At 42.9% G+C, this 27,814-nt stretch overlaps 2 protein-coding genes across 2 annotated transcripts in view; one reads left to right on the top strand and one right to left on the bottom strand.

The window, feature by feature from the left end:
• ARG2 (arginase 2) overlaps nt 1–17,279 on the top strand; it is a 23,074-nt gene extending 5,795 nt beyond the window's left edge. Inside the window, exons 3-8 of the mRNA XM_065686717.1 lie at nt 8,136–8,313; nt 9,206–9,365; nt 14,040–14,134; nt 14,258–14,362; nt 15,844–15,980; nt 16,933–17,279. Coding sequence (XP_065542789.1) covers nt 8,136–8,313; nt 9,206–9,365; nt 14,040–14,134; nt 14,258–14,362; nt 15,844–15,980; nt 16,933–17,138 — 881 coding nt within the window. The 3' untranslated portion in view covers nt 17,139–17,279. The remainder of the gene's footprint in view (nt 1–8,135; nt 8,314–9,205; nt 9,366–14,039; nt 14,135–14,257; nt 14,363–15,843; nt 15,981–16,932) is intronic.
• On the bottom strand, nt 13,624–27,814 carry VTI1B (vesicle transport through interaction with t-SNAREs 1B). Its single transcript, XM_065686719.1, has 6 exons — nt 27,510–27,814; nt 22,614–22,672; nt 21,181–21,372; nt 19,741–19,914; nt 18,690–18,751; nt 13,624–17,628 (listed from the first exon to the last, which is right to left on the bottom strand). The coding sequence occupies exons 1-6, from the start codon at nt 27,622–27,624 to the stop codon at nt 17,532–17,534; spliced, it is 699 nt and encodes a 232-aa protein (XP_065542791.1). The 5' UTR covers nt 27,625–27,814; the 3' UTR covers nt 13,624–17,531.

The following is a 27,814-nucleotide window of genomic DNA, read 5'->3' as shown; positions in this document are numbered from 1 at the left end:
GCAGCCCCCTTTTTCCTTTCTTTCCCTTAGACAGAAGCATGCACGAACACTTCTAATAGTATCAGTAAAACATTCTTACGCAGTACTGCAGCTTATTTCCAGGACTAGAATAAATAACCTCTTTATACAGAGATAGAGATCAAAGAGACACTTATTTACCTCTCAAATGTTGATTAGCCATGATTGGTTAGCTTCAAAGCCCAATGGTTTGACAAAACCCACATCATGATCAAATGGACTGGTCATAATTGACATTTGCAGAGGGCCTTTGAAATCATGCCAGTTGTCAGAATGCATCAAGGGCAGGTGCTGCTCTGCTCTGTGAGGGAAGGCAGTTAGGAGCTCGTGCTGATAACCAGGCAAGCAGAATGAGCCCTCTGAGGGTTTGGAGCAGAGCTGTTTAGGGGAGGCCTCCACTGAGGCTGTTTTCTGCGGTGCTTCTTCACAGCAGACCTGATCAGCTGGCTCTTATTGAACATGGGAAGCTAAACTGCTAGAAGTGAGGGAGCGTGCTCTGACAACAGTTAGGGTTTATCCTTTTGAATGTTGCGCCCCTTGATATTTGCATGATCACAAGTAGCCTCAGATGTTACTAGGAGAATGCTGACAGCAAAATTACATGGTGTTGGAGCATTCCTTGCAGTAGATCAGTTCTGATTCTCTTCCTGTGCTGATGGAGGACGCAATCCGCTTGGTTTTGCTTTGGAGTGAAAAACTTTGTGCCAGTCATCAATTTGATGTTTGTTAGGCTTTTTGGTTTTTCCTTTCCCGTTTGTGTGCTGCATATTCCAGGTTGTGTATTATCCATGCAGTTGGCTTTAAAATGAACTTTAATTTGGGGTTAAGTTCACCTGGTGCTTTAGTTGTAATTATTCTGCATATCAGTCTAGTTTAAATCTGAAATATCAAGCTATGCTGATGCAGATCAGGAAACCTCAACTGATAATTTATTCCTCATCTTTCAATAAAGGGAGATTAGATTCAAGGACCAAAGAACAGGCTTTGGGGGGGGGGGGGGGGTGTGTGGGGGGGGAGGAGTATATGTGTTGTATTTGGTTTTATGCTGATGCCCTTCCTCCTTAATATTTCTGTATTACAAAATTAGTTTTAATACGTGACTGGGCTGAATTTCTGCACCCATTAAATGGCCTCTGGATTGGAGATAGATGCTGTTTTATTCTGTTAGGGTTTTTTTACCATGAACGGTGTTGAACAAGAGGAGTTACTGGGGAGGGGTACAAAGGGAGATGACAAGAGGGGAAAACTTGGGTAAAAAGTTGGCTTGTGATCTGCTTTATGGTGCACAGAATCTGTTATTACTTTCTCATTTGAAGCTCATTGTGGACTAAGAGCAAGCTATGTATGGCAGGCACGTGCTTATGCGAGTATGGTAGAGGATTAAGTTTGGATGGAAGGTGGAAATTTCTGTTGTAAAACTACTTGGTGAAAAGCAGGAAATGAGGCACTGAAGTGAAAAACCAATGAGATCTTTCATTTGAATCTGAAGTGAGCTGGCCTGGTGTTAATTTCTTGCAGCTGATGAGAGGGAGAGAACTTCAGTTGTCTCTGATGTATACTGCTCTCTCTCTGAAGTGTTACTTATCTGGGTTAAATAATACAATAACTACTCCTGTAACAATCTGAAATGCAAGGTGCTTGTTGAAGAGAGCTGTTTTGGAGCTATGACTTTCTATGGCTGTAAGTGCCTACTTGTATTCGTGCTATCTGGAGCTGCTTCTGGTTAAGCCTATTTAAAGGGAACTAGAACTTGAGCAGGGTTTGGTGAGTGACAGACTGCAAGAGCTGCACCCTCGTCTCCTCTCTGATGCAAGCCATAGTGCAAATGTTTCCCAACACCTGATACTGACGTTTTTGGAGACCTCTTCAGGTCAAGCACACTGTATTTCATAAGAGATTAAAGTTATAAATGATTATCAAAGGGAAGTGGGGTGGCTGCTCAATTGAGAGTCAGAAAAAGTATTTGTTTCATTTTATGCAAGGGACAACTTGGGACTACAGACTTGGTGTAGCAATTGGAATTGGGTTTGCTTGTTGTTGAATGAGCTGAAGCCTCCTCAGTAGGTACAGATACAGCAACTTTGTCTTAAACCAGACCTTTCAAAATTCCAAAGGGCAGGGTGGAAACTACTAAGATGTGAACTTGCCTTTTAGGTAGTGAAGTTTTAGAGCTGGCAGAAACCTTCTGAGGTATCAGATAGTTGTATCTAATAGACTTCTGCCAGCAGATAGCTATTTAAAGAGGTTTAGACACTGTGTAATGAACTTTCAAGCAAGGAGGTTAAACTAGACCGAAGTCTGCCTTTTGTAGTGGGAATCTTGCTAGCCTAATTTCATATTCTTGTAGAACAAAAATATGCACTTTGTGTAGCTTTTGCACATACACTGGGTAATTCTGGAGGGTTAAAACTGTCTTAAAATAGGCTTCAGAATGCACTGGTCATAATGAATTGAATCGTTTGTTTGCTGTTGTGCAACATTTTGACAGTGTCTTTGAGAAGGGATTACAAAGTCTGTAGCATAAACCAATGAGTTTATACTGAAAAGGAGGATGGTAGCAGCTTGTAGCCCTCTGTTTTGTTCACAGGAAAGAAAATGTTAAGTTTGTCTATAAACATTGTTCGTAATACTTGTGGCTTCCTGAAAAGCCATTCTGTGTGTAGTGATTCACTGGATGGGCTGTAATCCAAGGAAACAGTTTGTAGGAGTGATGCTTTTATGTGACTGGCTTTGTGTAACACCTAGCATGTGGTAAGATCTAATGACTGGGATTTCCAGATTCCTTTGAAAGCTGTTCAGCAGGGTTTAGAAACCTGGAAGAGGAAAGACTTAATCTTCGCATTAATCCAGAATGTATTTCTTTTTGCCTCTCTGGGTCACAAATAGCCCGTGTAAACAGGCGGTACTATGAGATCTTTTTTATTTGGTATTCCGCATTTGTTTGTTCCCATTCCTCTGTGCTGTCTAGGACAGCCGTCACAATTGTTACAGTAGCGTGCCATTGGGCCCTGTCAGCAAATAGCCTGGGTTTGGAAAGCTGAAATCTCCTTCTATCAGATTGCTGCTCCTGGCTCTGGTGCAGTGTGACAGTAAAGGAGGGTGGGAGGGAGGCTTTCCCTGCTGCTTGTTGCCCAGATGTTTTTTACAGTTAAATGTCCCCAGACTTAAGAGCCTCCTGCTTTTACAGAAGGAAACCTTTTCTAAATCTGCGCAGGAAAGTGATTCACTATAGCAGCTGCTGCCTACTGCGGGTACTAAATAAACGCTGTATTTTGCTTAAGATAGGAAGTGAACATGACCATCGTCATAAACTTGCTAAAGGGCACCTTGCGTCCCAATTATAAGCATTGTTGGGTTGAGCCTCACTCCTACATTAAAAGCTTATTATTTGAAAAGACATTCAGGGAACTTTTCTTAAATATGTTCTTAATTTGTATTTCTACTCCCCCCCCTCCCCCCCTCCAAGTTAGGCTCCTGACTATGAAAAATGTTGATTTACCAAAAATAGGAAAATTCTGATTCTGGCTGTGCAGGCTGAAGAAAGCACTGCCCCTCCATTGTGTGATCTGTTGGTTGGATACCCATGGGACCTTACCCTAACCTGATCTGGTCAAAAGAAGTTGACCTAGGAAAGATCTGCTGTACAATCTGTTTTCGGGCTACTTTCTTCATTTTTGGCTGAAATGTGCCTGCAAGCAGCTCTGATGATAAAACTGTCAGAGGGGGGTACTTGAACCACTGAGGATTGCACTCCTAAACTGTAGAAGAGACTTGCACCCTCATCATTCACACTGACAGGAGGACTGTTGTGCCTATGTGCATCTTGTATAACTAGATGATGTGTTTGTATTCAGGTTGACACCTTTATCTCCCTCAAGTGTCTTTCAAGCTCCTGTAATAGAAATAGAAGAAACAAGCCTGTTTTCCTCTCTTGAAGTCATGTCCTATTGAGCCCGAGTGCGGATGGATCTGACTTAATGGACTCAGTAGTTCTAAATTTTCTGCGCCATTGATAATTGATTAATCAATCGACCAGAATATATTTTTAATTTGTATGTGACTTCTGGTAGAGCTTGAAAGTTGAGCAGAGCACTTCTTTTGATCATATTTAACTTCATACTATTTAGTTATTAGCAAAATGTCTGTGGAGCTTAGTCTAGAAGTACTGTATGGTACTGTTTCGTTTAAAAAGGACTTCAGTGCTGGCTAGACCTGATCTGCTACATTGAGTAATGGTGGGGGTGCTGTGCTTTCTAACCAATGTAAGCTGCCTTCTCTATCTGCCTATATATTTTTCTAGTTTTCAGAACTTGGATCTACTGTCTTTTAAAAGGCCCGGATATATTCTTTATGTTAATTTTCTATGCTGATTTTAAAAGCTGTTTGTTTATCACTATTAGTACCTTAAAATAAAGTGCCCCAGCTACCAAAGAAAGCATGTTGTTTGGTGTGGTAGATTATCTAAGTCTTTCACTACTGGCCAAACAACAGAAAGATCCACCAGACTGCTCAGCACTACAGCATGTCTATCCATTGGGCAGTTTCTGCCTTGGGCAAAATAATGTAGTTGAGAGATTTAGCTTTCTAATTTCTTTAAATCAAAACTATGTGCAAGCAGGCAGATGGAATTGAAAACTATTCAGGTCTTTGTTAGACTAGGATCTGAGAAGCTAAATAGAAGCCAAGCAAATATATCATAGAATCATAGAATAGTTAGGGTTGGAAAGGACCTCAAGATCATCTAGTTCCAACCCCCCTGCCATGGGCAGGGACGCCTCACACTAAACCATCCCACACAAGGCTTCATCCAACCTGGCCTTGAACACTGCGGGATGGAGCACTCACAACCTCCCTGGGCAACCGATTCCAGTGCCTCACCACCCTAACAGGAAAGAATTTCCTCCTTATATCCAATCTAAACTTCCCCTGTTTAGGTTTTAACCCGTTACCCCTTGTCCTGTCACCACAGTCCCTGATGAAGAGTCCCTCCCCAGCATCCCTATAGGCCCCCTTCAGATACTGGGAGGCTGCTATGAGGTCTCCACGCAGCCTTCTCTTCTCCAGGCTGAACAGCCCCAACTTCCTCAGCCTGTCTTCATACGGGAGGTGCTCCAGTCCCCTGATCATCCTCGTGGCCCTCCTCTGGACTTGTTCCAACAGTTCCATGTCCTTTTTATGTTGAGGACACCAGAACTGCACACAATACTCCAGGTGAGGTCTCACGAGAGCAGAGTAGAGGGGCAGGATCACCTCCTTCGACCTGCTGGTCACGCTCCTTTTGATGCAGCCCAGGATCAATAATTACTCTAACAGCTGAACATAAATTAGTTTTCTTTGCTGTTAGTAAGCACTGAGACAAATACAAATGTTGATTTAATCTCTAATAGCTGGTCAATTCTAACAAATATGTGCGCACCAGCACGTACACACTTTTATTCACTTCAGGATACAGTTTATCTGCATACTGTGAATTTTCTTGTGTGCACTATTACTCGCTATGTTTTCCTTTTTCCTTAAGGTCATTTAATCACAGCTTCCACAACTCTAGATGCATCTTCAAAAAAATGAAGAAGATATTAAGACGAAGGTCGGATTAGCGTGTACTTCTGAGATTAGCTGGAGCTTACTCAGCCCCTGATTAGCTGGCTGAAAACATTCATATCACTCCAGGAAGCCTGAGCTATCTGTCCACAAGTACAGTAGAACAGTGGGCCTAAATAAGAGGGAGGCACAAGGCTGAGAAAAGAAGCTGCTGCAAGGTTTATGAGCTCTATCTGAACAACAATAAACTTTAGAAGATGGTAACAAAACCTGAAGGTCTCTACTGTGTTTAACAAACATTAGGCTTTTCTATAAAAATAACCAGAGCGAGGGATCTTAATGCAGGAGATAGGAGAGCGCCATTTGTCCAAAATGCGGACAAGATCCCGGAATTCTGGACCCCAGAAGTGTGTGTCTGTCCATCCATGTCTACCATACCCACACTGTAAGCTGCACGAACCTGATGTAACTGTAAAACACAAATGGCATTTTTATTCAGAAGCTGAGCCAAGCCTTTTCGCCTTTCCCTAACCCCATTTGTAAAGAAAACTTCTTGAATGCAAGTGATGCTTCTCTAAGCATACTTCCTAGAATCTGCCATGTTTGACCTGCCTTAAGCATAACCTTAAGAATCCAAACTGATTCCTTAAAGAATTATCAAAGGTGTCATAGTTGGTTCTCAGTTTTACACTGATCTAAAGATGGAGCTTCATGATGCAATTTCCTTTCATTCTTTATCATCCTTTAATGGGTAAAAATACTGCGATGTGCATATATGTCCTGTAAGGGAGAACAAAACATAAGTGGCAGTCCTTTCTTCCATCACGTTGTATAATGTGGTGTCTTGCAATGTGTAAGTCACTGAACACCACTCCCAAATGCAGATTTACTTCGTGCACATGTCAGAGGTATTAGATCAAAGGTATTATTAACTTGAGCAGCATCTCCAGCAGCTCTTGATACCTACTGAATGATGCAATGCATTTGAAGCCTTGCTTCTACAACTTGTCTCCTGGTCACACTCATGTACTTTCATCAAACCTGGCAGCACTGCAGTGCATAGCAGCGTGCGTGTGTGCGAGCAGCAGCCTTGCAGGAAGACGCACATTAAAAAACGATTCTTGACCTTTGTTGAACATCCATCAGAACTTGCAAGTCTTTTCTGATTCTGCACAGCAGCAGAATGAAACGGAGGATAAAAAATGTAGTGGTCACACTGAGATCAGATAGCACATCCAAATCTGACCAAAATTCCAGAGCCTTCAGCCTGCTGGCTCATTAGGCATTGCCTAAGGGAGGAAAAAACAATGCTGTTGTGTGCCTGTGTTGCCTTTTGAAAGCCAGGGAGTGGTATGGCATGGTCCTGCTTACTGCTTTGTCTGTGTAGGTAATGTTTTTTCTCACAGTTGTCAAGACTACATTTAATTAACCTTTTGTCAATTAGCTGTGCCCTGCTGATATATCCTGTTCTAGCAAATACCTTGACATATGCCCATCTATGTCCCTGCTGTAAGAAGTATGTTTGCCTATTTCCTAGCCACCTGATTCTCACAATGCCTGACTAGGCTAGTGATTCTGAAGAACAAATGGGACAGGTCAGACTGGTATTCAGGGTGGTCTTGACTTAATGAAGCAGCTATTGGTGTAGCTGTAAACACCTTGGGGCCTTCACAGTCCTTATCAGTGCTTGCAGCAGCAGGTCTGTCTGAAACTGAGAGGCTCTGGCCTCTTAGAAATTCTGGTATCTAAATGTGAAGAAAGTGCATGGTATTGGGCAGCAGAACTAATGTGTTCAAAGCATAATCTATAACATGTGTGAAAGAGAATTAAACTTTAAATGCAGCCAGTTAGTAAATATGCTCCCTAGTTTCCTCATCTGTGAAGTGATTCCCTTTCAGGGTAAAGAGACAGAAATACATCTTAGGAAAGGCTGAGTCTTAGACCCAGGATGTTGTCAGGCTTCAACAGCCAATTAAGTTGTAGCTGGCAATGATAGGATCTTAAAGAGGGCTGGGATCAAAGCCTCAGGATTAGAGAGCCTTCTAGAACATCTTGCACTGAGAAAATGGACAGGTTGTCTTACAGAGCACCAGTACATCCTCCATGGAGGTGCCAGGAAGCACTGTAAGGCAACTTCCATTATTGGTAACTTGGCACTTCTGTGCTTGGATTCTTATGGGGTTTGAAAGTGGAAACTAACTGTTAGCACTCAGGTAGATAATAAAATGTGTAGTCCTGGGCATGTATGGGCAACTGAGCTCATTTAAGGCTGTATACAATCTGTCTAATTGTACGTTTTCACGTTAAAATTGCCAAGAAATAATTTAAAACCCCCAAGCTCTTTTTCTGTGGTTGTTGTATCTCATCACTAAACTGAGAAACAATACTGTCAGGCTTTCTAATCCGTAAAGCTGGAACAGGGCTGTTTGCAAGGACATGCAAATCGTCAAATGAATCCACTTCCTTCCAGTCATTCCTTCCCACATGGCCAACTGATTTGCTGAGGGGACCGTATTTTGAGCATTTCCCTGGGCACTGAAGTAATTCATGTTCTTCTTCTGCTGCTGTGTTTCCAGGATGCCAAGTGTATGACTTTGGAGATCTGAATTTCACTCCAGTTCCCAACGATGAACTGTACAACAACCTGATTCTATACCCACGGTCAGTGGGTTTAGCCAGCCAGGTGCTGGCGGATACCGTGAGCAGAGCAGTAGCTGCTGGGCACAGCTGTGTGACTATAGGAGGTGATCACAGGTGAGCTGAACTAGAAACAACCTATGGCGCACGCTGCAGGTTGACACTTGGAATATAAGAATTTAATTAACAAATAAGGGGGTAGTGATAACAACTCGGGGTCTTTTCCTGGCAGTAGTGCAGGGTAGCAGTGTTTGGATTTTACTGCTGGGGCTTTTGGGGTGGAACACAGAAGACAGATACAAAAAACTGACTTCCTAAGACAGTAGTGCTTAGTTCCAGACTTCTGCGATCTGCAGATATGCAAATGAACAGCGTTTTCCTGTTTGGGAGAGTTTGTGTGATCAGTTCCCTTTAGGAACTGTTGTTTCTTTATTGCTGAATATTTAGTGATGTGTCCCTTTTCAACTCTCAGGATGTCTGTCAACTCGTAGGATGGGTTTGTAATGCCTACACACAGACCATTTTGTAATAGATCTTACAACATGTGAATCTTTTTGTCTTTTCCACTAACCTTTGGTCTGAGAATTGGTTGAAGAAGGTAGAGCATGTAAGAATGAACTGGGGGGGAAGGTGTCATGATTGGAATTAAAAATGGGTGAACAGCAGAACTGATGAGTGAGCACCATCTATTTTCTAACAGATCATCTGAGCTAGAACAGGTGAAGATTAGGGTGTGGGAAGGGTGACAATGGAGAGAGAAAAGAGCCGTTTCTCATCTGTCAGTAACAGTCCAGTCCTGTAGTTACTGGAGTCCCCTGGAATCATGACAGTGACATGCAGTTTGCACGGGATGCGCCCTTTATTTTAACAGATGTCTGATGTGTTGAAACATGACAACATTGTTGGTTTGCATAATCTTGCAAGTCTCTTATTGCAGAGACTTCCCATTGTCCTTGTAGTTGTTCTGAAGGAGAAATGGTGACTAAAGACTTTGCTACTGTACTTCCAGCTTGGCACTTGGTTCTGTCAGTGGCCACGCGCGGCAATGCCCGCACCTTGGTGTGATCTGGGTGGATGCGCATGCTGATATCAACACCCCTCTTACAACTCAGTCTGGAAGCCTCCATGGACAACCTCTCTCATTTCTCTTGAGAGAGCTTCAAGATAAAGTAAGTACCTTGCTTACACATTTAGCCTACATTGAAATCCTCAGAGCATTCTACTTTTTCTGTTACGAGGTGTTTTCTTACCTGCTGCAAATACAGACCTTGTTTATGTTTGTACAAGAAAAAATACGTATAATTTGTGTGTATTCATCCACATATATATGCAGATGTATATACGCATTTACACACATACACAAATGCACACACCCCCCCCCCCCTAGAGACAAGAATGAGAAAAAGGTGTTTCTTTGTGTTAGCACCCCTGTGGGCTGTACAGGAAGCAAGAGTTCACACAAGCTGTACATAGATGCTGGCCAGGATGCTGTTCCCTTGTAAGGAGTGGAGCTGGTGCTCAAGGTGTGCAATGGCAGCAATTCTACCAACTGAGCAAAAGGACCCTCTCCCCAGCTGTGCCTGAGAGCAATGCTAAGCTCACCTCCAGTAACAGCTGGTTCCTGCATACCTTGCACCCTGCTTCTCCTTAGTTTGGCACTTGCACGTTTTGACAATCTTGGGGCCTGACAGGGGCTCCTCCTGCATGATCTTGCCTAACTGGCTGCTCTGGTGTTGGCTCCACTGGCAAATACAAATCAGAACAGCTGTACCTGTTTACCTGGTAAAGAGAGTATCTTTGTCTTGGAAAGAGGTCAAATTACCAAAAAGAGCTGTTTACTGGGGCACATGGAATGTGCATGGCCAATTTTGCTACTGTCAAGATGCTAAACACTAGGTTGACTTAAGGCCTACATGTCCTTTTTGGCTGTAACATATACAGGGACATTACTGTGGCAGCCGGTGCATTAATAGCCAGGGCCTTTGCAGCTGGAACTTGGATATGACAGTCTGCTTCTGCTGAAGCTTAGGCTGGAAGTGGGAGCAGGCTCAGCAACTGCATGCTGAGACTGGATGCTGGAGCTGCAGAAAACCTGATTCTATTTTATTCTGGCACTTTGCCCTTGTAGTTATTTCTCTTAGATTTCTTTTTCTCTCTGGTAAATTTTGGGAGTGCTGTGTTAATGGAAGTATGCCTCTTCCAAATAAGACCAAGCATACTTACCGTCTTCATGGCTATTGAAGATATCATTGCATTAGTATCTGTTGGCACAGCAAGATTGCTATCATCTGGTAAAGGTCTTCTGTGTTTGTCCTGCAAATTCTTTTGAGAGAATTCTACCCACAAGTCATTTGGTAATTCTATATACTTTCCTCTTTCTAGTAATCCTTATAGAGTCTCTACAAACATGCCAGTATTCCCAAAGTAAGGCAAAATTAATAGGGCTTCTTGACATTAACCCCAGGACATGAGAAGGTTAATATAAAAGGCTACTGTATTTCTAGTTTCTTGCCCATAAGTTAATGGGTGTGATACTCTCTTCTCTTTGGCAACTGTACTCACTTCTGCAGCAGAGATAGAGAAAATCTTGCGAATTTTAGTGCTTACCTAAGGTGAACAGTTTATGCCTTGGTAAGAACAAGACCAAGCCAAGTTCTTTGATAGCTAAGGAAGGAGGAGAAAGGGAGAACATGATATGCTGCTTTCTTCTTTTGGCAGTAGGACAGAAGCATTGAATCAGCTTCTGTGTATACATTGTTGATTTCTGCTCTGCTGGGCTTTGGTTCTTGAGCAGCATAGAAAAGCAGGATTATTTTTATCGTTTTAGAGCTACTAAAGGAACACTGTGGGCTCCCTGCGGTCAGTGGGGGAGTAGCCCTCTCGCCAGCAGCAGTGAAGCTGCAAGTAAGATGAGGCTACACTTAGAGGAGAGTTAGTCAGGTGCGGTGCTGTTGAGATCTTGTCTCAAGCCCACCTAAGCCCAAGCTGTCAGAAAGCCTATGTAGAACATCTGACACAAGCCCCTCAACCTGTACTTGCAGCTACACAGCAGGGGTGTACATGTTTAGAGGGTTTTCATACCCTACTGTATTCCCATTTAGAAGGAGGAAAACCAGCATGTGTCCTGCTGGTATCAGACAGCTTCTATAATAGTATAAATCTTTAAAACAGCTGTTTAGCAGTAGCAGAATGTGCTTTTGACAGCAGGTCATCTGGCTACCTGTCTGGCTCATGGGAGGGAACCTTACTGTGAGAACAGGCGCATGTGGCTGGTCCTCTTGCTCTCATCCAGTAGAGCAAGTGTGTTGATAATGGGGCAAAAAATGTTACTCTCCTTTTTTGACAGCTTTGCAAGGATTATTTTTAAATCCTAAAACTGTCGCCAGCACAAAGGCTACATTAGTCTGTATGCAGAGCTAAGCATAACTTTTTCTCAACACAATAGCCAACCAACCAGCTGCACTTTACCTCTTGAAAAGGTTTCTATCTTGTCAAAGGGTACATAGCATTGCAGTGTGAGAGGACAATGGAGATTTTGCAGTGATTTCTGTATCTCCTTCCTTGCTTTCACTCATGCTGTGAAGGGGTTTTTGAGCAAGCCCTCCCCACCATGACACACGTGTGTGTATGCTTCTCTCTGGGTGGGCTTCTGTAATTCAACCAAACTCTCTGGGTCACAGGGTTTGCTCATCAACCTAATAGTCCCAGGAAGGGCCAGTTAGCACTTGGCTCCCTTGTCTACACAACAGCTCCTCTGAGGACATAGAGAGCAAAACAGCCTGCATGATTACATTTTATCTTCCTGGATCACTGCCCTTCTCTTGATACTGCTCTTCCAGCATCTCCAGGCTACTTGTTCCTCATTCCCTATGAAGAGGACATGAAACAGAGATAATTGTGTAACATAGGTCTCTTTTGGTGGCACAATCTGTTTAGCCTGTTCTTGACCCCATGCCAGCAGCTGTGTAGCTGCTGTAACCTTCTGTGGGATTGCATGAGAACTGACTCGGGGGCACTGCCTCTTTGCTTGGTTAGTTTTTGAGTCACATCAAGTCCTAGCCCCTTGTTCTCTGCTTGACCTACAAACAGCTGTCCTGGCACAGCGTAAACAGCAGGAACTGATGTGGCAGCAACTACTTAAATTAGCACAACTGCCAGGAATGCTGCTTCAAGTCCCTCAGTTTAGGTTATTGCACCTGTTTTCAGAATCCCTTATGTATACAAGGCCAAGGAGCTTGGTCAATGCTCTATTGAATTCCATGACCCCCACAGAGGAAACAACATCAATTATGGCTATGAAATAACATAAAGCATTTGGCCAGGTCGGTGTAGAACAAACCCTGGTGTTGCTGGCACAGTCTCTTCACAGGCTGACAGCTGCTACTTGTTTGTCCAGGCTGCTTCACAGGAACACTGCTTAGCGAGATGGCACTTCAGGGGGTATTAAAAATGCTTAATTTTTCTGTTTTAAAGGAAAATATTGATGAACATAATCCCTTGGCTGGTGTTCCTTAAACCAAGCACTAGTGTCAGGGCTCCTGGAACCATTCAAACTAAACTCAGAAACTGCTATTAATAACTTGTGAGAATGCCCGCACCTTTTTCTGATGCCTCTTTGGCTTTGCTAGGGGTAACTCCTTTTCTATTGCAACAAAGTCGGAACAGAGGCTACCAGAGGAAGTTAAGGCATTCCATTTTCTTTATTTAAAGAGGAAGAGGTAGAATTAAAAATGGCAGGATCAAATCACCTAAATTATTGATACTGACAATATTATCAATACTACGCTCACCTTATGGTATGGTGATATGTTTTCCAGATACACCTTCATTTCTGAGACCTCAATTATTGTTCCTAGAGGTCTCCAACTCATTTATCCCTCCTCTGAATTCATGACTGCAGAAGAGTTTCAGGTCATTGTCCCAGAGTAACAAATACTTTTATAATATGTGCTTATTTAATCCCAATGTAATTACATACAGCTATGGGTGCGTTAGCCTTTAAAACCAAATCTGAATGTTGTAACTACAATGTAATTAGTAATTAAGTATAAAAGGGAAACAGCCTTCTTGATGCTTCACAGCTGTGTTGGCTGTAGCCATTTTCAGAGCTGGGAGAGGCAGAAGGGAAATCTGAGTTAATTTAAAGCACTCCTAGAATGAGTGCCTAGTACTAACTGAAGGATTCTTGTAATTGCATCTCATGACTACTTAAATACCAAAGCTGAAAATGATGACCTCATCAACTTGCATTTGCTGTCCTAGACCTGCTCTCTTCAGCTCTACACTAAAAACCAGTTATAACATAGCCCAATGTGGAGGCCCAACTTCCTGGCATGCTCTTCCCATTCCCTGTCCCCAGCTTCCCACTTTGAATTTGTCCATCTTTAACACTGGTTTTGTAACAAAGTTTGCACAGCTTTTTGGTGATTCTCTTAAAAATACAGAAGCACCTTGATTTTATTCTTCCACTTCAGTACAATGCACTGTAAGTTACATAGCATTACCATTAAACTCACTGTACAAGGTATCTACATCTGGGTAACTAGTTTATTACCATTCCCCCTTACATTCACTGCTGCTAATTACCTACTACTTGTGGCTTTGGGCTTTTTATTCTTCTTTAAACTGGAAAATGTAGAAGAGTTAAAATCTTCATCCATTATCATTGATCTAAGGTAAAATGGTACGACAAAGGTAAGGACTGATTAAATCAAGAAGCCAACCTCTCAAGTGATGAAGTTTCGCTGTTCAGAGAAATAAATACAAAGTTTTGAGGGAAGCATTAAATACAATTTTGGTTTATATGTCATTAAACTAACCTAATACTAAACCTTTACTTGCAGGTACCACAACTTCCTGGCTTTTCCTGGCTAAAACCCTGCCTTTCAGCTTCTGATATTGTGTACATTGGTTTGAGGGATGTGGATCCTGCTGAATAGTAAGTTTAGTTAAAGGATTTTTGTTCAGGATGAAATCATGAGCTTCTTTCCACATGTGGCTGTTCACAAGGGCTGCTAGGCTTAAGCTTAGGCCAGTAATAATTTTATTATTATTTTAACAGCTATATTTTGAAAAACTATGACATCCAGTATTTTTCCATGAGGGATATTGATCGTCTTGGAATTCAGAAAGTTATGGAAAGAACATTTGAACAACTTATGGGCAGGTAACAAACTATTATCGGATTTAAACTACTCTTATCATCCATTGTTGAGTATCTACTTTCCTGAAAGTAAGGCCTTACTCCTGATGTAAGGTGGCCTAACAGACCTGTGACTGTGTCCAGTAAATAGTGAGGTCTTAACACTGACTTTAGTCCTCAGTTTCCACATCTTGTACTAGAACTATTTCCTGGTGTTTGGCAAAAAGCTACGAGATGGGTTACACTGCAGTTGTGGCTCTGCTTTATGTAGCTTGTCCTCTTTCTTGAGGAATTCTGCATTCTGCTGCAGTTTGACAAGATGTTTGAATCATCTCAGAACCCAGGCTGTACATCATACTTTTAAAATTAGGTCTGTAGCATCTTGATAGTGACTTGAATACAACTGATAGTACAGCTAACTACATGAGGTAGTTCTACATGAGGCAGAAGCATCTGATAACTTCCTGCCTAGACTGTGCTCACATGTGCTGTCCTGATGACAACTGCCACTTTCAGTTCAGCTTGTGAGGTTCACTGTAACCACTGCCTTACTCAAGTTCAGTTCCCAAGTCTTTGCAAACCTTGTTTAAGTCAAGGAACCAGATCAGGGAGCAAATCCTGTTCATCTAGGGACACATGGAGAGGATCAGAGTTAGAAAGGGTAAACTCCCCACAGTGTAGAACAAAGTCCTGTAAGCAGAACAAGGGCCATGTATTTGTGCTGCACACTGTTGTATCTAAAGGTGTGCTCACCCTTCCTAGCTGCAGCTCTGCCAAGTTACTAATCCAGCTGCTTCTCCCTGCTGCATCTGAAGCAGTTGGAAGTACACAGTCTACCACTTAAATTGACATATAGTCATGAGTTGCTAGACTTCATGTAGTCAGTAACTGACATTTTAGGTTTGAGATTATCCTTCACTTTTTCATCAGCTAGGCTGACATGGTGGAGTTTGGAGGCAGCCTTCAACTATTGACCTGAAAAGTGCAGTGTGCCCCAGCTATCCTTATGAGCTAGGAAAATTTATCCTGATAGTGTAGGAAATCCTCACGCTTAGCGCTTCCTCCATTCTACATACCATGCAAATTGCTGTTTCAGCCTTTCACCCTGGCTTTCTGTGCAGAAGGAGAAAGGCTGTTTTATACCAGACATTTCTCTACATTTTTCCAACTAATGAGACAAATAACAGATAAGATGCTTAGAACTAAAGTACTTGTCTCCAGCCAAATTACACCTGAGTGCATGCTCAGTGAAACTATAAACTTCTGTTTTCCCCGTGTGTACTGGGGAAGGGTCTGAGCTAAGAGATGTTTCAGAGTTCAAATATACTAAAAAAAATATATAAATCTTTTGCAAGTATGTACAAGATGTGGTACAGGACCTGGGTGGGGGGGGGGGACCTTCAGCATCATGGAGCACAATGCTACTTTGCTGATCAGCCTGAACAGTAAGAAATGGAAAATATTTAAGGTTCTGAGGTTGCTTTTCTTGTTTTATTCTGTCTCAGGAGACAGAGACCAATTCACCTGAGTTTTGACATTGATGCTTTTGATCCCTCACTGGCTCCAGCAACTGGGACTCCAGTCCTGGGTGGATTAACTTACAGAGAAGGCATGTACATCGCGGAGGAAATACACAACACAGGTAGGAGTTGATCAGCAGTACTGGACTAAGTAAGGGCAGAACAAACTCCACAGAGTTCATTCCTGTTGGTTATGTTTTTCCTGTGTCAGTAGACAGTGAGATAAATGCAATGATAGCCAGGGTGCCTACAAAGTCAGTTCAGCCTTCAGTCAGGGAAGCAGTAATCCTAGGGTTGGGCAGTGCCCTGGGTGTTGAAAGCAACTTAATCATCATCAACTTCACCTTACCAAAAGGAAATAAAATACATAATATATTAATAATTAATGTAAAAAAAATCACTTGGTTATATTGTACGATACTGTTGCCTAAATACATGAGGTGAGATGTTAAAGTGGGCATCTGGAATACAAAAATGAATGCACAGGATTTTAAACAGTTCAAAGCTCCATTCTAGGAATTGAGACTGACAAATCAAGCTTTTAATAAATATGCTGCAATTGACTCAATACATTAAGTGCTTTCCTTCTTACGCCATAGAGGTTTTATTTCATGTGTTTAAATAGTAAGTTATTTGCAATAAAAGGGGGCGGGGGGGGAAGCAACCAGGAAATAAAGCTGCCCAGACAACAGTCAACAGAATCCTGAATAGGGTGGTAAATGAACAGCAGGTAAGTCTATTCTATATCCCGTAATTTTTGGACTGGGATTAAAAAAGATTAAAACCCATTCTTCTCCTAAGTGTATATAGAACATCAAGCTTGTTTTTCCTGAATGCTAAAAGATGAATGAGTGAGGTAGTGACAATGTAAGAAAGAACCAAATTAAACTCACAAACTTGCATATCAGGATAACCTCATCCCTCACTCAAGGGCCAATTTTACTGCTCTAAGGGGTAGAGTAGGTCACAGGCTTGAATATCAGACTTACTGCAATGACTGAAAGGCTGCAGAAGAAACCCTACGACAGACTTTGCTCTTTTCCACAGTAACAAAGCTGTAAATCATTCTTGCAGGGATGCTTTCAGCTGTAGACATGGTTGAAGTCAATCCACTGCTTGGAGCTTCTCAAGAGGAAGTGAATGCAACTGCTAGTCTGGCAGTTGATGTGATAGCAACGTGCTTTGGCCAGACAAGGGAAGGAGCACACACCGCTTTTGATGAACTCCCAACACCCAGTTCTCCAGATGAATCTGACAGTGAAGAGCAAGTGAGGATTTAAGAACCCAAAGTGTTGGGTACAGTGGACATTACAGAGCTCTGCTGAGGCACTCGAGTGGATTGATTGTCAACACTTGGCACATACTGTTAACTTCTCAGTTTTCAAATAAACTAGCTTTTCCACTGGTTGGTGGCTACTTTATTACGTACCAAGATTTATTCATTTAGTTAAGTATATGCAAATTGAGACAATAAAATATTTATTACCTTCTTATTGGTCTCACCAGTAGTTCAAGTCTGTCTCTGTTTTTTACTCCCATTCTCTGTCTTTCTAGTGTCAGTACAGTTTCAGTTGAACAAGTTCACAAGACATTTCAGTCCTCAGACAGTCAAAGGGAACAGACAGGCCAGCTGGTTCCTCAATGGAGGAAGAGCTCATCTCAGTCATGAAGATTCATTTGCTGCGAAAGAACTTGTAGTAGACCAGCCCACCTAAGATGGCCAGCTCCAGGATGATGATGATGGACAGCAACAACTTATTAGTGGCTATTCTAGAGTTAAAAAATAAAAATACAGAAATCCAAGATAGCTGGTTTTCCCTTGGTTATGGAAGCAGATTCTAGATCATTTGATTATCACCTTCCCTGGTTCAGCTAGACCACAAAGTGCTATTTGGATAGCTCTTAACAAGCAGACAGGGATTACTCAGTAGTCTGTTATTCATGTTTTCCCTGGAAGTTCTACTTAAGTCTTCTACTTCAACAGCAGCAGTTCTGTTCCTCTTGCCCCCCACCCCACATAAACCAGATCATTCTGCTCTGCATGTGCCTACTCATTCGCCTAAGCAAAGAGGAAAACATCAGCTGAACTCCTGTGCTAAAAGCCACATTGTAGTGCTTTTACTTGGAACTGTGTAGCTGAAGTAAAGTAATAAAATCTCAAAATAATGTACTTCTACTATTGAAAATTATACAGTTGTCAGAACTTATTTTAGCAATGGGTCTGAGGGAAAGAGTGGATTTTTTGGTGATATTTCCAATGGATTGGAAATATCTACTGGAAATACAGTCCAAGAACTGGTTTATGAGGATAATTAAACCATGTAGTTAAGAAACTGTAAATGCACTTAAGCAGCCAAGGCTTTAGTCATCAAAATAGTACATGGTCAGGCTCAGTTTCTCATGAGCCAGTTGAGCTACTCTAGGGCATTCCTATGGGCTAAAGAGATTTGCCTGTGTCATCATTCACTCCCTTACTGCTGCAGTGATTTATGGCACAGCTTTTTCTAACCTGAGTAATAAGGATCTAAAGTTACCATTAGCAATTCCCTGTAACTTGCTTATGGCCTCACCGCAGTTTATCATGTGTATGGTTTAAAGACCCCATATTATCCCAAACAAGCAGCATAAATTCAGTAGCACTCCACTACTTGCACTCCTTTATGTAATTGACAGGAAGAAAACAACACAAATGAACATCTGCTCCTGGGCACACATTCTGTTTGCACACTCCCCACAACCTGCCCTCAGTTCCAGCTGACTGTTTTCTGCCTGAAAGTGGCAGGCAGCAATGCCACAGCCAAGGGCTGCTCTAAGTCAGCCACAGAACTCACCTCCTGGACATGGAACGTAGAATCTTGCGGCTCTTGCTCAAGTTCTCACTTGTATTCACCAACTAAAAATAAACAAAAGTTACCTGTCAAACAAGTGCACAGCAACTGTAAATCTGCACTGGAAGTAGCTGGTGCTGAAATGTTGCCATTAATAATTGGACCAAAGCTAACCAGACATTCTCAAAATTCAGACAACACTGTTCTCTACACAATACAAGCTGGAAGCATTGTCTCCTTTCTCAGGAGGAAATAAATAAAAGACTTTCATGTGTACTTTCCGTTTGATGCATACAAAGACAGACATGCAATTTAGGGTCCCTTTCTGCCCTTTTAAGTAAGTTCATCTACAAACACCAGGAAGTTGGCTGGAAAGCTGTTTTCATTGGATTGCATTTCATTATTCTAGTTGTTGACATCAGGAGAAAACAATACTGAGGTGCTCTCCCCTGTATGTATCTATCTGGGAACTTCTGAAACACTGTTCAATTTCTAGCAAAGAACGAACCACGTTGTCTAAGACCTAGCAGCTATGAGCTCTGAACTGCTAGTAAATAATCCATTTCACCTGTGTAATGTTCAAAAATGAACTGTCAGGTATTTCTCAGTCAGCTGTTAAGAAGCACGTAACTAAGTAAGGTTACAGACAACTAAAAAAGCTGTTGTCTCACAGAGAGTCTGGATTCATAAGGCATGGCCCCTGGAGGTCTCCGGGTAAGATTTTACTATGTGTCGTGGTTTAAACCGATCCACACAGCTCGTCCACTCACCGCCCCCCACCCCGACCCTCCCCACTCCCAGAAAGGAGTGACGGGGGCCAGGGGGGGTGAGTGGACGAGCTATGTGGATCGGTTTAAACCACGACACTATGGCACCATCGTGTTTTGGGCCCTTCTGCAGTGATAATTTTTCTTTTATGAGCACAGCACAGAAAGGTGGCAGCCAGACTTGGTCTGTAGAAACAACAGTTGGATTACCACTGCTAAGGAGGTCTTCGACACATGGTTCCCACTAGACTAACACTGGATACAAAGCCCACAGTTTCTCTGCTTACTCTGCTCCTGGTGCGTTCCAGTTGCTCCCGCTGCTCCCCAAGTTCTTCGATTATATCAGTGCCAATCTGATCTGTTTCAGCAGCAATTCGGTGTGAGCGCTCAATGCTCTGACTGGCCCGGTTCAGGCTGTCCGTTCCCTGGAGCAGCAGCACTCTCTGTGACTGCAGATTAGTCTGAAAAACAACATATGCTTAGCTTGAGCACAAAGACAGAGGCAATAGGCTTCTGACATATTAAGAAGTTAGGAAGTGACTGCTTAGGCCATCCATTTGTGTTAGCTGTATATGCTTCTAATGTTAAGTAGCCCAGTTGATTTTGAAAGAGTTCTTGTCCATGTTGTAAGATTATGGTAAATCTGGTAAACCTTGAAAAATTGCCATTGTAACTATTTACTTTTCCATCAAAAAACATTTACATGAAAATAGTATCTTTGCTTTCCAGATGTTAACTTTCCTTCCATTCATACCTAAATTCAGCTTTATTTGTGACTGACTGAGTTGGTTGCCCAGGAGATCGTTAAGAGTTCACAGTCAAAAGGATTAGGAACAAACAGTATTAACAGATGGACTGCTAAGTAACAAAGATCCTCTTCTCGTGCCAGCAGCCTTAGCTAGAGCATAAGAAATGTTTGCTGACTTCGGGGCCAAAAGGTAGATCAAATTAAAGCATTTTCTCAAGCTTCAGAAAGTCTAAACTACCGTTCTGCTCTCAGGTTTAAGAGGAACAAAAACTAAGGTACTGCAGAATGAGGTACCAAGGAGAGAACTTCCCTCAAGCCTTCTTTATGTAAGGCAGGCAAAAAAGATGCCCACCTTCATGAATCTGCTGCACATGTGACACCACTCTGATGATAAAAGTCAATTCAGTCTCACTAGCTCAGACATATCTAAGCATACCTGGTACACAAATAAATTGGTTTATTTCTTGCACGGTAGCAACATATCCATAGGGAAAAAACTGCTAGAGCATGACTTCTTATATGTTCTTGGAATTATTTACACTGAGATTGCTTAAAAGAGAAATCTATCAGAGAACCCATACAGTGCATGATTCACACACTGCTAGTTTTGGAGACTAAAAGTAGATCAGTTCAACTTTCTTCTGAGTCCATGGCATCACTTCCCACTATTCTAGGGGAATGATTAAATGAAGCATTTCAGTACACAATATTATGTAAGTTACTAACTCCATGACATTCAAGGAGCTCCATTTTGATTCTACTCCTATCTTTGTTTTAGAACAGAAAATTTCTCCTTTTGAGGTGTCCTTTCTCCTCCCCGAGATATTCATGTTATGTGCAGAGATTTATGCAGGGAGTTATACAAGCACAGAAACTAAGTAGACTGAAGCAGAAACACTCTAAATGATGTATCTGGAATAATTTGGGGGTTTTTTTACAAGCACAGCAATGTTAAGTAAAATTTATATGTCATTCTCACACTCTGTTCATTTTCTGTGGAGAAGATTCCGTATCTCATATCGCCTTGACTTCCAGGGCCCAGTCCCAAATCTGTGCTTCTCATCTCTCTCTGGAACATGGACAGGTCTCTCCTGTACGCCCGGATTTTGCTCATCATTTGGTTGCGGAATGGCAGAGGAGCAAACTTCAGCTCTTCCTCCATTTCCCGTAGCTTTAACAGAAGAAAATGTGTTCAGTTTTTAAAGCACCAAATCTAGTCTTCACAGCAGCGATACTCAAAACTCACCATCAGGTGAAGGGATTCACATGTTTTTATGTGAATAGACAAGGGGGATTAACCCCAAACCTGTATATACCCCTCATCTAGTATCAAGTACACCAATGTCTCTGCCCAGCACTGTTCAGCCCACATGGACTTTCTGATACACAAGGCTTCAAATCTAAAAAAAAATAACAAGTTAATTGCCTGGCTCAAATGTATGATTTCTACCAGAAAAGTCACTCTATAACTTCAGAATTTTCAGTTCTCACTTTCATATAGTTTATGCATCTATAGAATGGGTATTAGTTTCTCACTGTATCTATGCAGTAGAGATCTATTATTGCAGAGGCAGGCATGGCACTAAATTCACACTCAGCCTCCGACCTGGCAATAGGAGTTGGGATTTGTAAACCCTGGGATTCTGGATGTGTGAATTTTCACATCACCTTTTAGTGACAGTTAAGTCACAAAGTCACAATGGTTAAAGCTGCCCACCAGTACCAGCCCTCACACAGTATGAGCTCAGCACCTTGCACATCACCTATACAGACACCTGTCAACAAAACCCAGTAAGTTAGAGCAACAGAGCATCATATTCAGCTGTGACTCAAAAACATAAAAACACACTAACATGAAAACAAAGCTTAAACCACAATGTCTTGCTTAAAAAGACAAGTCACGTGTTGGGATTTTTGGTGCTGTTCCATGTCTCTTGTGGCCCAGAAAGTCAATATTATAGAGATTTTAAATATTCAAGGTCCCTGATATTAACTGTCAGACTCTTACAGAGAGATCAAATGGGTTTATACCAACATGAAGAAAGACAGAAGGGGAAAAAAAAAAAAGGCAGTAGATTCTCTACATGCCCCCTTCCAATCTCTACCAATTTTAATTCCACCTCTGTCACTCTCCTTTGTTCAACAAAGGGAAGGTGATATCCAAACCGAGCACTGAAAGAAAGGCATGTAAGAATATTTGCCTATATCTGTATATTGATAGATACAACTGCCTTGACAAACACAGACACACCTGTACGATCAATAAATCAAGCATTAAAAAAATACAACATCCGCCTGTCATAATAGGATCCATAAAGAAAGTAAAATCGGGAAGTAGTGTCCTTTGTAAGGCGGCAACACTTCACGTGGTCAGGAAGGGCAGGAAGGGCAGGAGCCTCAACTGGTGTTTACCGTTTCATTTGCTTCACGCTGTTTCTCATCAAACTCTCGAACCAGTTTTTTCTTCTCCTCTGTGAAGGAAAAGGTAACATGTCAGGGAAATGATAACAGAGCTCCAACTCAACCCACTGCAGACAAGGAAGCTGCCATAGACGGCTGACTACAGAGATCTCAGGTCAAAATTTACCTCAATCAGGAACAGCCTGTTCTTATGATAACTTCCCAGCAGGGATTGAGGAGAAAAAGCAGAAAACTCTCTTCCAAACACTGGCCACTATCTCTGGTACACAAAAGAAGTCATTTTTCAAACCTGAAATATTTTCTTGAGCTATTACCCTCCAATCTCCACTGGCAGAATTTCAGGTTGAAAAACATGAAAACATTGTTGCAGTAAAAACCCAACTTGACAATACCCTTTTGTAAATATGGCCTCTGCAAAAAGAAAAAAACAAAACAGTTCTTAAACCACTGACCTCCCAACGGAGAACAGCAAAAGAACTTGACGTGATCAAAAACATTTTTACCCAGCTCCTCTCTCATCCATGACATGCTGTAGCTTTCCTATTCAGTTCAAATTCTTAAGAAGCCCCAGAATTTGAACTGGGAAGTTAAGGCAGAATTAAGAACTGTTGCAGACTAAGCTACATTGTGACTGTTGGTATATCACACACTAACTGGCTCAGGAAATGCAGTTTCACATCTCAGTCTCTTCCTAAAAACACTCTCCTCAACTTCCCCCATGATTTGCCACCATATACATCTGTGCGAACACAATTACTTTTGTACCTGGGTTGCAAGTGAAATCATGGACCTGAACTGCAGGAAAAAGCCTTCAGAAGTCACTATTTTGTTTCACACAGGTAATTTCACTAACCCAATTTAAGTAGCGCCCTCTCCAAACTGCTGCCTCGAACTAATTGAAAGCCGGGGCAAGAGTGAAAAAGCAGCATTTTACCTCCTCTGTGTCCCCCAGGTGGCTTAAGAACACAGTGCACTACCAGCCAAAGAAACGGTAGTTGACGAAAGCCAAATGGCAATGGCTTGAGACATTTTTGTCTATACGATGAGATCAGGCAACGTGGCTTGAAAGCATTGCACTGCGTCTGGCCTAACAGAAATGCCAGAAACTATTGAGCAGTTTAATTCATATCAATATGGATTAAACTGTGACTCGAAGTACATCGAGAGAACTTCTTTAATGCAGTAAAAGGAAAAGGTACCTAAGCCACAATAACATTACCCACATGCTCACCAACATTTAACTGATTTGTTTCCATTCAATTAGAAACAGAAACAACTGAACAATATGGCTAAATGAATTAACTTAGAGGAAATGATATTTGAAACTGATCCTGTTTGAAACGCCTTCTTACAAACGGGGCAGAGAAAAAAAAAGAAAAGAATGTTTCTAGAGCAAGGATTTTTTGATCTTGTTTATATGGAGCAAAAGAGCATTTCCAAATCTCTGCCCCTCAAAGATGTCTCAAGGTCTACAGCAGATTCTGTCTCCTCTCAAGTCTGGAAGAGTGCGAATCACCTTAAAAGAGTATGCAAAGTATCCTTCATTACCTCCTGAAGTTTTCAGGACTAGGTAACTTGAAAAATGAATATTCCCCATAAGGACATGTAGCAAACAAAGCAAATCAGGCTAGTGTAACACCTCCACCAGACAGATTCCTGACTTATCTTGAACTATCCTAGAAATACTTTCCAAAAATATTACCAGATTTTTCCAAAAACAAATTTAAAGACCAGAACAATTACGTTAAAATGTCACAGCATGTCTGAAAAGTCAGTTTGGAATTACTTGTCATGTTAGGAAAACAAAATATAGACTCTTAGAATCATAGAATAGCTAGGGTTGGAAAGGACCTTAAGATCATCAAGGTCCAATCCCCCTGCCATAGGCAGGGACACCTCACACTAAAACATGTCACCTAAGGCTCTGTCCAACCCAGCCCTGAACACCGCCAGGGATGGAGCATTCACAACTTCCTTGGCCAACTCATAACAGTGCCTCACCATCCTCACAGTAAAGAACTTCTTCCTTATACCTAACCTGAACTTCCCCTGTTTAAATTTTAACCCATTACCCCTTGTCCTATCACTACAGTCCCTAATGAAGAGGGCCTCCCCAGCATCCTTATAGGCCCCATTCAGATACTGGAAGGCCAGCAGCCTCCACACAGCTCCACGCAGCCTTTTCTCCGGGCTTCCTCAGCCTATCTTCATACAGGAAGTGCTCCAGCCCGCCCATCATCCTCATGGCCCTCCTCTGGACTTGTTCCAGCAGTTCCATGTCCTTTTTATGTTGAGGACACCAGAACTGCACACAATACTCCAAGTGAGGTCTCACAAGAGCAGAGTAGAGGGGCAGGATCACCTCCTTCGACCTGCTGGTCATGCTCCTTTTGATGCAGCCCAGGATATGGTTGGCTTTCTGGGCTGTAAGCGCACACTGAAGCCGGCTCATGTTCATTTTCTCACTGACCAACACCCCCAAGTCCCTCTCTGCAGGGATGCTCTGAATCTCTTCTTTGCCCAATCTGTAGCTGTGCCTGGGAATGCTCAACCCAGGTGTAGGACCTTGTACTTGGCATGGTTAAACTTCATAAGGTTGGCATCAGCCCACCTCACAAGCATGTCAAGGTCCCTCTGGATGGCATCCCTTCCCTCCAGCGTGTCAACCAAACCACACAGCTTGGTGTCATCAGCAAACTTGCTGAGGGCGCACTCAATCCCACTGTCCACGTCACTGACAAAGACCAGTCCCAACACTGATCCCTGAGGGACACCACTCGTTACTGGTCTCCAACTGGGCATTGAGCCATTGACCACAACTCTTTGTGTGCGGCCATCCAGCCAGTTCTTTATCCACTGAGTGGTCCATCCATCAAATTGATGTCTCTCCAATTTAGAGACAGGATGTCGTGTGGGACAGTGTTGAACACTTTGCACAAGTCCAGGTAGATGACGTCAACTGCTCTACCCCTGTCCATCAGTTCCGTAGCCCCATCGCAGAAGGCCACCAAATTGGTCAGGCAGGATTTCCCCTTAGTGAAGCCATGCTGGCTGTCACCAAGCACCTTGTTGTTTTTCATGTGCCTTAGCATGACTTTCCAGGAGAATCTGCTCCAAGATTTTGCCAGGCACAGAGGTGAGACTGACTGGTCTGTAGTTCCCTGGTTCATCCATTTTCCCCTTCTTGAAAATGGAGGTTATATTTCCCTTTTTCCAGTCATCGGGAACTTCACCTGACTGCCATGATTAAATACCTACAAGCATTAAAATATTAAAGCATTAAAATATCTACAAGTATTGCAAAAGTTGCTGCCTGTAACTACCTCATTTAAGCCCAGAATTCATTGCTCAAGACTTTCCAGCTCCATGGAGACCTGACAAAATTTTCCTTCACTAAGAAACTGACCACTCTCCACTCTGCAAGGAAACAAGGATTACCTACAAGAAAGGGTATTTCTTCTTTTATGCTTTTTATTCCTGTTGACTGCCTGTGCAAGCTTTCAAAGTTGTACTTTGCAGGTTTGAACATCTTTCTGGTACCAAGCTTTCCGGACATGCTGATGAAGTGGGCTGTGATCCAGAATGTAACTTGTTATTAACTGGAAAGCCAGGTAAGAAGTGGAGCATTAAGCTTTTTGAAGCCTGTGTTGTTATCTGCCACAAGCCAGCATACCCTGAACAAGCCATTTCTATGATTTTACACCTAAACACATAAAATTGATCAGTTATGGAAGAATGACAAGAAGGTTCAGAAGGTGGCTGAGAGCCCCTACTCATTCTTGTGGTACAAGCCCCAAGCTTAGCTACAGTGGCTCATGATAACAGTGTACAAGCCCCAAGCTTAGCTACAGTGGTTCATGATAACAGTGTATCATTTTTCTCATATGAAGGAAGTAGATCTGGTGACATTGGTAAAATTCTCCTTGTCAGATGACTTCCCTTTCCATTTCTCAGAATACTGCCAATATCAAGAACTTAATTGGAAGCACAATGCCAAGTCCTACAGATAAGTGTTCTGTCACTGTTTTACCTGCTGCATGGTATAAAGAATACCCGTAAAATCAGGGTTTGCTTCTAATATAACTTTGTGTAGCTTGACAGATAGTGTTTTCTAATCTGTGAGTAGGTAGTGCACAAACCAGACTTTTAAAATGGCAATTTAAAATACAAATCTTATCCACTGAGTCTACAATTGGCTGTGCCGATAAAAACTGCTTTTAGTTCTGCTGGTGAGATCTTAAAAAAGAGTCCAACAGCAACCAATCAAAGCACTGCAATTTAGGCATCTCACCTAGAATCAACGTGAAGTGACAATCAAATAACAACTCCTTCTCAGAGCTGAGGCTGAACATCCAGCATTGAAATTTGCCAAATAAGAGGAGCATCTCCAGAGAAGTAAAGCAGCACACCTGCCTCTCTACTTTCCTACTTGGGGCTTTGCATGACCATGCCTAATACTCAAGAGCAAAGCTACGAGAATCTACCATCTACTGAAAAATAACACATAAGGAACCCAGCCCCAGCAAAGCCACTCGCCCTTGCCAAAGAGGTATCCAAAGACGCACTGAATTCCTGCAACTGCCTTGGCAAACTCCCCCCCGTTCCCACATTTCTTACAGGGACTTTGCCCTCTCGGCTGTAAAACCGAGATTATCCATGGGGAAACATCCCAAACGCCCCTGCACCGGCCTTGCCACCAGCCCCAGCTACCCGTGGGGCAGCCCGCGGGGAAGTGCCAGCCAGGGAGCAAAGAGGGGAAGCGCTCCCAGACCCTGTCGCGGCCGGACCCCAGCGACAGGGAGGGAGGCAGAGGCCGGGCCGGTCCCCGCGCCACCGCACCCGGTAGAGCCCAGCCCGCCGCATGTCCCCCTGCTCCCCCTGCCTCACCGGCCGCGCTGCCCCGCAGCCGCTCGGGGACGCCCCGCAGATCTCCATGCAACCCCCGGAAGATTTCGTGCAGCCGCTCCAGGTGCTCCGAGGAGCCGGGGCCGCGGCCCGCCATAGCAGACAGCCGCCTCGCCCCCTGCTACCGCTGCCACCACCCCCTGCTCCTTCGCATCGCAGCTCCCTCGCGAGGCACTTCCGCCATCGGCGGCAGCGGGGGCCTCCCCATGGGCGCCCCGAATGCCGCCCGACCGCAAAACCGCCCGGAGGCGCGGTCGGAAGGCTCACAGCCCGCCGCGGCCTGCTCT

This window comes from Lathamus discolor, chromosome 6 (assembly GCF_037157495.1).
Source record: "Lathamus discolor isolate bLatDis1 chromosome 6, bLatDis1.hap1, whole genome shotgun sequence".
NCBI lineage: Eukaryota > Metazoa > Chordata > Aves > Psittaciformes > Psittacidae > Lathamus > Lathamus discolor.
The sequence above is the reverse complement of the archived record's forward strand: the minus strand, read 5'-3'. Positions and strand labels throughout refer to the sequence as shown.